Source organism: Anolis carolinensis, chromosome 1 (genome assembly GCF_035594765.1).
Source record: "Anolis carolinensis isolate JA03-04 chromosome 1, rAnoCar3.1.pri, whole genome shotgun sequence".
In the NCBI taxonomy this organism is placed as follows: domain Eukaryota; kingdom Metazoa; phylum Chordata; class Lepidosauria; order Squamata; family Dactyloidae; genus Anolis; species Anolis carolinensis.
The window spans coordinates 113,844,181-113,857,620 of NC_085841.1; the positions used below are offsets into that span (position 1 = coordinate 113,844,181).

The 13,440-nt window shown below is 40.6% G+C and overlaps 1 protein-coding gene across 1 annotated transcript; it reads right to left on the reverse strand.

The window, feature by feature from the left end:
* Window positions 1-4,675: 4,675 nt before the first annotated feature.
* On the reverse strand, window positions 4,676-7,764 carry gja10 (gap junction protein alpha 10). The gene has a single exon (XM_008119405.3). It carries the CDS (start codon window positions 7,202-7,204, stop codon window positions 5,636-5,638), a length of 1,569 nt encoding a protein of 522 aa, XP_008117612.2. The 5' UTR covers window positions 7,205-7,764; the 3' UTR covers window positions 4,676-5,635.
* Between the last annotated feature and the right edge of the window lie 5,676 nt (window positions 7,765-13,440).

Genomic DNA, 13,440 nt, shown 5'->3' on the forward strand with positions numbered 1-13,440 from the left:
AAATGTGAATGTTGCAATTAGCCATCTTGATTAGCATTTAATGGCCTTGCAGCTTCCAAGCGTGGCTGCTTCCTGCTTGAGGGGATCCTTTGTTGGGAGGTGTTAGCTGGCCCTGATTGTTTCCTGCCTGGAATCCCCCTGTTTTTTGGGGGGTTTTTTTGTCGCTCTTTATTTTCTGTCCTGATTCTAGAGTTTTTAAATATTGGTAGCCAGATTTTGTTCATTTTCACGGTTTCCCCCTTTCTACTGAAATTGGCCACATGTCTGTGGATTTCAGTGGCTTCTCTGTGTAATGTTTTTGCATAAAATCTAGGCTGAGTCCTATTTAACCAAATAGCCAATCTCTGGGCAGGTTTGCTTTAAGATATTTAATAAATATGGATATGAAACAGGCTTTTGCACTCTCTGGCATGTACTCTATTTGGGGTACCCTGTATCTCAAAACCCTTTTCTTTGCCAAGAATGTGTCTGGTTTGTTTACAAGCTTACTACATCTGATGACACTTAGTTTTACAAATGAGACATGCATTTTATAAAACATGCATAGGATGAATCTTTTGCTGCCACCATTATCCTCTGAATTCCATGCTGAAATCCTAGGATGTTTGTAACTGCCTCTAGATACTTCTTATCTCTCATTTGAATTGACACAACTGAAGTGTGCAGAAGCTAAAATGTCTAATGCTTTCTATAAATGTATGTTTGCAATCATTTTATTAACCTACTGCAGTTTTATTGCATTCATCTGGGATCCAGCTTCTACCTGAAAGCAGTGTTGCTCAGTTGCTTCTTTCCACACATACAAACACACCCAGATATGCACAGACATACATGGTTTGCATCCTGCTGATGACATACGCAAGTGATAAGTCCATCTTAAGCCCACTCATGACAGCTTGTTTTGTTTTGTTTTTGTTCATTGCGAAGGTCAACATTCTCTGCCTCCTTTGCACATGACTAACCCCTTGGAAAACCTTTATTGTTTTGTATTGCCTTTATTCAGAGACAGCCAATCCTTGGAGACAGAGGAGAAACATCTGCTTAAGTGCCTGCGGTAAGGCCCACAACAATGAAGGCTTCCTCTGAGACTTCTGGGATCCTCAGGAGGGCACAGCGGTGGCAAGAAAAGGAAGATGGTATCTGGACCAACTTCCAAAGCGTATTGCTCCACAACTTCCTTCATAACACTTACTTCTAGCTTGTTTTTGTTTTTTTTTACTGCTGTCACTATTGCATTAGTACACAAACAGGCTACTGGTTTTCATTTCTCATCAGTCTCATCCAGGAATACATAGCTAACGGGAATGATGGGACAGCGATCCAGAAGTTCCCCATCCACAGTCTAAAATGATAAAATGTTTTTTGTTTCAACACTGATGCTACAAATCTCATGTGGTTCTTGCCTGTCTCTAGGCAGTGAAGGGAGAAATCAATATTGTGTGGATTCCTCTTCTCGCAACAAACCAGAGAAAATGAAGAAGAGCATTGACCATGTTGAACCAGGCTTATATAGCATGACCTCCATATCCTGGACTTCAAGTAATTACATGAAACAATAACAGTGAGTTCTATTATTTTAAACGGGATAAATAATGGAGGTACTGAGAAGATGATGTAGCTTGTATAGGAGGCAGGCCCAGAGTGAATTAGTGGAACTGAATTAGTAAGAGCGTACATGGGTTCCCTAGATACGGGTTGTTTTGTGCACACATCCTCAATCTCTTTTTCTGCCTTATACTACACAATTACACAAGTGGTTAGATTGGCCAGTCGTTGCAGAGCATTATGCTCCTTGAGTACATTCCTGTATCATCTTTCCCTTGAAGGTAATGGGCATTTGGAGAATGATTGCTCCCAAATTCCTACCAAGCACTTACTAGAGATCTAAGAGAGTGAAATCAGTTCTGCTCCAGGCACTTCCGGGCCATAAAGTGTCCAGGGCAGTGTGGTTTGGAGCTTACAGGCTGCATAAGGAGGCAACGAACATCTCCTCCCACAACATCCACATAAATATTTATCCTCACAAAAATACAAATAACAGGGTTCTGACCAATGTGTACATAACATCAAAACTATTACAAACTACAATTGGCTCTCCACATTAGAATTAGGTGAACAGGACCCGTGTGAAAGTGAAAAGCTTTGAATAAACGAATTCGTATATTTTTGGATCAAAGAGAACACTTTTCTAGGAATTTCTAGGCCCCCCGCCATGACTCTCTGGTCACCTTCTGTTGGAAGCAGACTATAGTATCACACTGGAGTACCTAGAGATCATTAGAGATAACATTTTAATCACATCTGTGAATAAACAAATCAGCAAAAGTCAAACCTGGAAATATGGAAGGCCAACCCATATAGTCAATTTATAACAAAAGCACTTATAAGGAGAAACACTGCCATCCATAAAATACATGTCTGATTTTGACTTCCAATTATTTTTTTCTTAATACAATCTTAATATATTCTATAGCAAAGTCAGACCCATCTGTTTTAATCAGAAACCACCACTGGGTTCATCTTTTCCCCATAGTCAATATTCAGAATATTTATAGTCCATTCAGCTTTCCAAAATTAGTACTAATAAGTTAACAGCAAGAACAAAGCCACCTTCAATCATCAGGGGTTAAACCAGTGGACATTTGAGCACATGGGCATTTCTCTGCAAAAAAATATAATGCAGAATTGTATGTGTTATTTAAGAGCCTAGAAACAGTTGTGTTCCTACCAGCTATCCTGTCTGGTTCAACCAAAACAAAAGCTGCATGCAACGTGCCAAGACATTGATAAATCTGTGTTTCTCCCTGAGGGGATTGTACATGTAGCACAGTATATATGTACCGTATAGCTCTGATTGCGTATAATGAATAACCTAATACAATGGTTCCCAAACTTTGGTCCATCAGATGTTTTAAACCAGTGGTTCTCAACCTGTGGGTCCCCAGGTGTTTTGGCCTTCAACTCCCCAGAAATCCCAGCCAGTTTACCAGCTGTTAGGATTTCTGGGAGTTGAAGGCCAAAACATTTGGGGACCCACAGGTTGAGAACCACTGTTTTAGACTTCAGCATCCAGAAATCATGATTGATGGCCAAGTCAGCAAGGGCTTCTGAGAACTGAAATCCATAACACCTCAAGGACTAAAGTCTGGGGCTCCTTCCACACAGCTGTATAAAATCCACATTGAACTGGATTATATGGCAGCGTGGACTCAGACAATCCAGTTCAGAGCAGATATTGTGGATTACATGCTTTGATATTGTAAGTTTATATTAGGTGTATGGAAGGGCTCTGGGAGTCCTTAAAAATTTATTAGATTACAAAAACATAAGGAAATTGAAGAAGACACAGCCACACTTCTGGAATCCTTTCTGGAACAAAAGGAAGTGATGTTAAGATCTACAGAAAGCCACTATTACTAAGAACATCAGCTCTTTCCCATTTGCTTTTCAGATTGTGTAAGAGTTTCCATGGCAGTATCATGCTTTTGTTATTTTACAGCTCAAATATATTTGCGATCTCTCTGAAAGTTGCTGGTTTGACTTCTGCAATGCTATGAAGACCATGTATAGACAATTTATTGTCTTGATAGGAAAACTGAGAGATTGCTTACCCATGCCTTGGATCGATCTATCTATCTATCTATCTATCTATCTATCTATCTATCTATCTATCATATTCTGTTGTCTAAATCTCTCTCTCTCTCACGTACACACACACTAATCTTTCATTAGCAGGGATCCAGATAAGTCCAACAGGTAAAGAAGAAGTATAGTACAACTTTATATCCACAAACTTGATATCCACAATTTCACTTAAACACGTTTTGAAAAATATTCCTTCTTAGAAGTGTTTGTGGGTCCCTCTAGGTCTCCAGTATAATTCTATGATATGCTTCTAGTCCAAGTATGATCAAATTACATCAGCTGTTTCAGGGGGGTTTTTTGTGTGTGTCAGGAGTGACTTGAGAAACTGCAAGTCACTTCTGGAGTGAGAGAATTGGCCGTCTGCAAGGACGTTCCCTAGGGGACGCCTGGATGTTTTGATGTTTTACCATCCTTGTGGGAGGCTTCTCTCATGTTCCCGCACGGAGCTGGAGCTGATAGAGGGAGCTCATCCGTGCTCTCCCCAGGTGGGATTCGAACCTGGCAGCTTGCAGATCAGCAGACCAACCTTCAAGTCACAAGGCTTTAACCCACTACTCCACCGGGGCTCCTTTCAGGTATTCATTGGAGGGTAGGGTCTTGTAATGTATCCCGCTCTGATAACAGGGGTTGTACCGTATAAGTATGCTGGTGTATACAATGCCAGAAGAAAAAAAACAGTCATCGGAGCAAACACTGTGAAGTACCCAAATACCCATTCACACAACACAATTATAGGACTATGATTTCACTTTATGTACCACAGCAACATCCTATAGCTATAGCGTATCTTAAACTTCAAGCCCATGATTCTACAGGATGTACCATGGCACTTAAAATGGAATCAGAACTCTCTAGTTGTGAAAAGGCCCTAAAAGATGATAGAAATAGTTTATTCAGAACTGAAAGGTTTTGTGTGCTTTTCGTAGTTGCTGTCCCACAACTATAACGAAAGTGCAGTGGCTAGCATAGTACACAATCAAAATTCCAACCTGTGGCAACCAAAGCTGCGAAGTTTCAAGACCTAGAACAATTCATTAACAGCAATGTGATATTAAAGACAAAAGCTGAAGCTAAGAGATCGTGGCTTACCTAAGACTACTCAGTAAGTTTATAGTTGATCTGTGATTTGCTTTGAAGTAGGTGCTTCCAGCTCATGGCACATCATCTTAACCACTGAGAAGTCAACAATGGGTTTAATGTACAGTTCACAGCACCCTCAACCCCAGTTCCCATTCTGAAAAAATAGGGGAAATGGTATTTTGAAAAGGATCGATTGAGAGAGATATTCTTTAGCTTGTATCTTAATCTATGGACGACTAAAGACCTTAAAATGGAATTCATAGTCATAATAGCTGATTTTCAAAAAATGCCTGAAAGTAAAGATCAATACCCATTTCCAAATATGGCCTGACCCATGACATAATAAAACCTGGACTTTATGAAATTCCAAAGTTATCAACTGACAACTGAGAACAGTTTTATCAGAGGCTTTGTGTCCCATTTTTGGAGGAAAGCTGGATATAACTCCAATAAATAAATATTTAATATCACCCTTCTCATATTTTTTTCCATCAAAATTAATAGACTCCGATTTCTGGTTTGTTTGGTTTGGTTTTGTTTCAGCAGCAACACGGTAGTAGTGGTGGTGGTAGTAGTAGTAGTAGTAGTAGTAGTAGTAGTAGTAATAATAATAATAATAATAATAATCTATAGATTACAAACATAGTAATTCTGGTACATCAGACTACAGGTCTATCTTGTTCAGTATTCAGTTCTCACTGTGACCAACCAAAAACTCTTGCTCATGTTATCCAACAGCAAAGGCATTCATAATGACTCGTAGCCATTTTTCTTAGTCTTTGCTAGCTTCACCATTTTGCAGTTTTGAAACCACAAATTACGTTCCCACCCTATCTGAACATAATTATAGACTAGATTAGCCAGTAATAAGCCCAAGGCTTGGGCTAAGGTGATGCTAAGGATCAATAACTCACACTAGCAGGGTATAGTAGGAAGGCCGCTTGGGTCTACTTGCCATTGACATTCTGCGTCCAGCAGTGGAAGAAAGAGGTGGTGTGTTGGGAGGACTGCTGTCACCTCTGCGTTTAGCATCTGAACCAGAGCCATTCCGTGAGTCTGAAGTCTCTGAGTCGGTGTCCAAGTGGCTCTGGGACAGTACCCTGGACAAAAAACTTGACTTACGGTTCTGATAAGGCCCACTATCTGGAGAATCACAACGATCATCTCCCAAGTCCTTGCAAGCCGCCACCCGGTTTTGCTTCCGAAGAACAGCTTGTGGGCTCTCCGTATGACTGGAGACAACAGGTGCTTTTGTGCCATGTTGAGAGGCCTTGGAATGTTCCACTGCATGTTGTTCATTTCTTCGATAGTTGTTTGCTCCCTGCTGTGGTGCCTTCTGCATGTCATCACTGCTGGAAGATGCATTTTGATGTTGATGGTCATGTCGATGAGGCATAAGGTTTGGGGGGTGCCTAGGGAGATGTCTATTATGGTGCTGGTTACCTTCATTGGGATGATCGAGATGTCTGTAGGCCTGGTGGATTTGGTCCTGGTGCTGATTGGACCTACTTCTTTGGTTGCTACACCACTGTGACTCTACATTTTGATTTTGTCCTGTAGGATTGTATCCATCTTCTGGATTCAAGTAAACTGGCAGCCCTCCTTGTTGCTCTGACATAAATTTAAAACTGCTTTGGGGAGATGAGTTTGACATGATGCAAACTTGTTGTATTACTGAATTTTTCTTGGAGTTGGAAAAGTTAGCATCCTCATCAGGAACTACAAGATCCTCCTTTAGCCTCCCACAAAGAGTATTTTTAATCTTCTTAATCCCCAGATGGAAGATCTCCAGGACATTCAGAAAGAGAGAAACAGCTGCGATGGTGTGCATGAAAACCATGAAGATGGTCTTTTCAGTTGGTCTGGATACAAAACAATCCACTGTGTTAGGACAAGGGGGACGGGTACATTTATATAGTGGATACATCTGAAAGCCATATAATAGATACTGACCCACCATAAAGCCCACTTCTAAGACTGATCGGGTCAAGATATGCAGAATATAGGTACACAACAAGGCTCCTCTCAAGGGTGCCTTGTTGACTTTCTTTTGTTCTTCTAACTTTCTCAGCTCTTTTTCTATCCTCCGATGATCTTCTATTGTAGGCTCAATCTCCTCTAGCTGGGCTTTGAGGTAGGCTTTCTTCCGTTGCCTCTCTTTCTCGAGGGCCCGAAGTCTGTAAAGTGCGTGTCCCATGTAAACCAGGGAAGGGGATGATACAAATATCACTTGTAGCACCCAGTAGCGGATCAGGGAGATGGGGAAAGCTTTGTCATAACAGATGTTGCTGCAACCGGGCTGCTCTGTGTTGCAGATGAACTCTGCTTGCTCATCATCCCAGACATCTTCAGCAGCAACACCGAGAACCAACATCCGGAATATGAAAAGGATGGTGAGCCAAATTTTGCCCACTATAGTTGAATGGATGTGAACTTCTTCTAGGATGCTGCCCAGCAGGTTCCAGTCCCCCATAGTCATGGGTTCATCTCTGAAATAAAATATATTGAAGCAATAGAATCAGTTGAATAGTTCAACAATACAACAGCTCAGAGATAAGTAGAGTTTGATAGCTGTCTGATATAAATTGTTTCTCATTTGACAATTGAAACAGCAGGGTCAATAAAGGAGATTTTCCATGATCACAAATGGCAAACGTTACCGCAAGCATTGAGGCCAATTTCCATCTCGTGTATCTGTGTCATAACTGTAGCAAAGCTATTAAACTAGATTAAAGAAAACTTATTTCACTTTCTCTTCGGGTGAGATATCCCATTCCCATTCTTGTGCAGAAAAACTCAGACAGGAGAAAAAGCAGGGTCTTCCACTGAGCTCTGGACATCAAAGAACATGAGAAAGAACAAATAAGGCACAGAGACATTCTCTTTTTCCTACCTCCTGGTGTAAAATTAAGACTGTATCCACACTTCAGGATTATCATGGTTCGACACCACATTAACTGGCATGTCTCAATGCTGCAGAATCCTGAGATTTGCAGTTTTGTGAGATATTTACTCTTCTCTGTCTCTACAAATTCTATAATTCCATGGCATGGAGCCATGGCAGTTAAAGTGATGACAATCGGATATAATTCTGCAGTGTGGATGGTCTCTAAAAAAAGGAAAATGCTGAGTTGGAACCATTTATCAATGAATGAATTATTGACAATAGCTGCACAACTCAAGACCTTCATATCTATAAAATATTATCTAGGAGCATCCCATGGACTGGAAAAATTGAACTTCCATCACACCTGCAATCCATCCCAATATTAAAATAACAGAAATTATCTGCCACATTGGGCAGATTATGGCTCCTTCAAATAACCACACAACCAAGTTTCCATTTTGATGTGCTAATCAGATATCCATTGTGTGCTATTCTGTAAGGAATTTTTCATAAACTCGTAGGCACTTCTCAATATTTTGCAATTTCCCTGTCTTCTACACATCTGCAAAAGAAGGTGAAAATGGAGTGATACATTACTCTCACTCTCTGAACAATAATTAAATATTTTCCCCTGTTGTGCTTGAAAGGTTAGTTTCTTGACGTTCAACTGTATCAAGTGTAATGATTTTTGTGGGGAAAATATTTTGCTGCATTTGTAAAAGGGCAAAAACAGGGCAAGGTCCAATTAATATTGAGCAGTAGTCAGAATCCTCTATCACAGTGTACAATATTGTACATTGTACGTAACAGAAGCACTAAGAGATCCTATTAGTGAATTGCAAAGCTGTCTCCATGGCAAAAGCGCCCCAGTGTGCATGGCCAATCTTTAGCTGATATCTCAACATACAACAGAACTGACAAAATAGCATCCCCAATGCAAATCAGCTCCATTGTGCATTGGTCCTAATGCACATCGGTCACTTTGCTGACCCTTCTGTGTAGTAATCTAACAGCAGCACTTTATTTTATATGGATGTTAAGGAACTGTCCAATTGTAATTCTCAAAGACTTACTGTAAGTCCCCATACAAAGTCATAAGTCCCCAACAGGATTCCAGTCCATAAGTATTTTGCCTTTATAAATGTACAAAAAATGTCAACATATTCAGCCGAACTTCATAATATAAAGGCTCTGAGGATACTCTTCATCAATTGGTGAATTTAAGGAGACATGCAGAATATGACTGTAAGTCTGATTGGTTCGATTAAACATGCATACAATCCTGCATTATTTTCAAAAGTTTTTGTAGGGCATGAAGATAATAACCAATATTTCTACTTTGTCCTCAACACTAACTTCTAAGCAATATACAGCCTCTTTAAATTCATGTCCTATTAAGTTGTCATGGGGAATAGCTCTTGATGCAGTCGTTCTCTCTTCAAATTTGTCTAATCCCACTTGAAAGTTATCTTAAAAAATGGATATTTCAATACATTTTATGGTAGTGAATTCCACAACCTAACCACTGGAGTGTGAAGAAAGGTTATCATATTAAAGACTACAATTGTACTAAGCTCCGTCATCCCCTCTGTAAATTTTTGTCTGAAATAAATTCAGATGCTTACCTTTATGGTAACTCTCTTGCACATAGGTCCCTTGGAGTATTATAAACAAATCAGGCCCAGAAAATGATATTTGCCATGGAGCATCCTTTAGCAGTCCCCCCCCCTTTAGCGCAATTCAAATATTCTTAAAAGGGTTGACGCGGTGACTATAATTCTACCATTCTGTGGCTGCTAGAATCAACGAGTCCAAAGTACGCAGGCAGAGTTTGATCGGCTGGCTCGTAACAGGACAACGCCTCTAGCCAGAGTTATCATGCAATTATTTTAGTCTGACCAAAGCATGCCTCGAGGCTTCACATATACTTCGCTGCCTTGTAATGCTGCTGCTAATTTTGTTCCGGATCCAAGCACATTCAACCCCTTTTCTTCACTGATTGGTAAATTGAGTTTATTTTACAAAATGAAATAACAGCCCCTTCACGCAGCTCTGGATTCTTGTGTTTTCTTTACATTCCATTAGTTTCCATGCAAATCAATGCTCAGCGATCAATCGGTCATGTCCGATTTCATAGTCTATTGCCTAGCGGCATAGACTGCTTAGATTAATACTGAGGAGGAGGAGCTGGATGAAACACCAGAATAAACTACAATGCATCTAAAAGAGAAAGCTCTTTCCCCCAGATTTTTGGTTATCTTTCCTACCACTGCTACAACAAGCGTGTATGGTATATGGAGCCAATGAATGGCATATGGAGCATTCACAAAGGCATAAGACCCTCTTTTGTAAAGAGCTTCTTCCGCTTGTTGTTGTGGTGATGTCCCTTCAAATAGTCTTGAACTCCTAATCTTTTCTTGGCAAAATTTATTCAGGGGAGGTTTGCCATTGTCTTTCCCTGAAGATGAGAAAAGGTGACATGTCCAATGTTCCCCACTGGGATTTTTATGGCTAGGCAGGCATTTGATGTCTAGGTCTCCAAAACGTATAGCCCAACACTCAAATTACTACACTACCTTGTACTCATTTCACCCTCACTTAGAATAACATCCTTCTTATAGTAAGATGCAATGAAGGGGACATCAAAGCCAAATGTGTTAAATTACCTGCTCTTTTTTGCATAGCAATGGAGATAGAAAATGTATTGAGGTCCTCAGATTGGGAGGAACATGTACCTTACCTGTAACTGTAGTTCCTCAAATAGGTTTTGCACCTATGCAGATCCATCAAGGAGCATTCCAGAGCTCCTGGGGGGGGGGGGGTGTTAATATATATACATTTGTATGGCACCTCTTAGTTTCTACATCCATTGTGAGTAGTTTGAACCTGCAGAAATAGAGGGAGGGTTTGTGTGAGGGCGCAGATGATCTCTCCAAGAACTAGTTACAGGAAAGCCAACTATGTTTCTTCTTCATGATCTCTGTTCCCTACACAAATAGGTAATTAACTTACTAATTGAAGTGGGAAAGGTCAACTAAGGATAGATAGCACTACTCTTCCAAACACAGCATCAGCACTTGCAGTACATTCAATAGTGCCAAACAGAGGTGAACAGTCGAGCTCACGAAGCAAAAGTGCACACTTATAGCAGGGAGATGTCTTATAGCCATGCATCGGACATGGGGACTGCATGGGTCCAATGGGACTTGAAGCACATTGCTGAGACTTCTTGGCTAGTCGGTATGCCAGTTTGGTCAGGTTGCTCTCGAAAGCCTTTGAGATAAGACTGGGGGACCCAATAGCAATAGGCAAATGTAATGGCACACAAATGTGTGAGGATCTGCAGTTTCCTCCAAGGGAAATCCTTTCTCAGGTCAAACTGTCATAAAAGCCAAGCTGCAATGGTCGAAATGGAGATCGTGCACATGAGATAATCACTGTGATTGTAATATTTTTTTTTACAAACCCATAATGACCTGTGCAAGGACTAGTCTCATGTCTATCTGAGTGAATCTAGAATCAGGGTTGTTTTATGTTTTCCGGGCTGTATGGCCATGTTCTAGAAGTATTCTCTCCTGACGTTTTGCCCACATCTATGGCAGGCATCCTCAGAGGTTGTGAGGTATCTATGCCTGCCATAGATGTGGGCGAAACGTCAGGAGAGAATACTTCTAGAAAATGGCCATACAGCCCGGAAAACATACAACAACCTTGTGATCCCAGCCATGAAAGCCTTCGACAACACAAAATCTAGAATCAGATTCTAGAATCCAGAATCTGGCCTGGATGACATCCACCTAACTGGTGGAAGGCACACTCAGGCTAGAGTGAAGGGGAAAGACTGGCAAATAATGAAACAGGGTTTCTCAATGTTCACCCAAAGACTGAAGTTAAGGAGAAAGCAATATGATGGATCTGCTTGAAGTGTCAAATTCACTTTTCATTTCCACAGGTGGCATACAGTATAGATGACATTTTGAGGGTGTTTTGCACTTGGATCAAAATTTGATGGGGATGAGGGAAGAGAAAGTGCACATCTAAAGATAACAAAGTCATAAATAAATAACTACCTGCATCAAGGCGAGCCCCAATGGACTTTGATGACATTTTCCCCGGTTAACCAAGCTGAAGCTTGTGTTCACAGCAAATATAAATGAGATAAATTTTACTATTTTTCTTCTTTTTCTACTGCAACTGTAATATCTTAACCATTTTAATGTACTTTAAAGTCTATAACTGGTTTATTGTGGGATATAATCTCATGAACTAGAGCACTATCACAGGCATAGAATTTAATCCTCAATTAAAAGTCATAGATTTGTACAAATATGAAACAAAACTTAGCCCTTACTTCAGAAGACAGAAACTTTCCTCATCACTGGCTATATGCTGTTTAGGACTCATGAGAATTGTAATACCTTTAGACTTACTTGTCTCCCTATCATTATCCAAAACTGATCAAGAGCACTCTGGGATTAAAATGGGGACTTCCATAACTTGGCGAATCTACTGGCTGTAAGCTTTAGGGAGAATCAGGCCAGGTGGTTACTTTAAACATTTGTAACTGAGTAGGCAACTTCAGCCTATGTCTCCGCCTTTTTTACAAATGCAATCCCCTTGCAGGGCTGATTCTAGCCAGCATGACACATCAAGAATAAACATGGAGGTGGAGGGTAAAGTGAGTACCTCTAAGGCAGTGGTTTTCATCCTATGTGTCCCCAGGTGTTTTGGTCTACATTTCGGGACCCACAGGTTAAGAACCACAGCTCTAGAGGAAGTAGCTTGTTCCTGCCATCGTCTCAAAGTATAGCAGGAAGAAAAGTTATACAGGGGAAGGTGATAAGTAACAGGCACTCCACTTATAGGTCTATACTTATCCAGCTGTACACATTAACAAAACTCTATACGTATCCAGATGTTAACCTGGGTGGAAGAATCAAGCAATATGGACACATGCATTTCAACAGGCACTGCTCTAAACCCTATTGTTAGTCTTAACTACAGTGATCTGTTAAATCAATAAATGCATACACATCTTAGTTCATCTTTTAACAATAGATTGAATGGGCCTACTCTTCTTGGGACTAACTACCAAGATGTCAGCTACTGCATGGAACCCCATATATTGGAGAAAGCACCTCTTGCTCTTTTATACATTTGGAACTGACCTGAGAGGTTAATCGTAAACCAAACCACTTGCTAGGATCAGGACACTGACCTGAAGTAAGCGTTTAGGGTTTTAAATGACTGTCACCCCAAGGACCTCTTCATTGGCTACCCCAAGACTGTGGAATGACCCACCCAAAGAGCTCCAACAACTAAACGAGCTGTCAGAATTCAAGACACAACTGAAGACGATCTTTTCCAGCAGGCATACCCAGTCCATTTTAACTGTGATTTTTAAATCCATATCTTGTGTCTACTGTATTTTAATCTTTATTCTATGTATTTTAATGTATGCCATAGAAATATGTGTATGTGAAGTACTTTGGCCACATAATGAGAAGACAGGAAAGCTTGGAGAAGAGAATGATGCTGGGGAAAATTGAAGGAAAAAGCAAGAGGGGCTGACCAAGGGCAAGATGGATGGATGGTGTCCTTGAAGTGACTGGCTTGACCTTGAAGGAGCTGGGGGTGGCGACCGCCGACAGGGAGCTCTGGTGTGGGCTGGTCCATGAGGTCACGAAGTTGGAAGCGACTGAACGAACAAACAACATATATTTATTATTGTGTTTTTAGCTATGTGGTGACCCACCTTGAGCCATAAGGAGAGGCAGGTAAGAAAAAAATCATCATCATCATCATCATCATCAATAATAATAATAATT

What these genes read in the sequence shown, in the direction of transcription:
- gja10 (XM_008119405.3), bottom strand. Translation starts at nt 7,204, where the DNA reads ATGACTATGGGGGACTGGAACCTGCTGGGCAGCATCCTAGAAGAAGTT.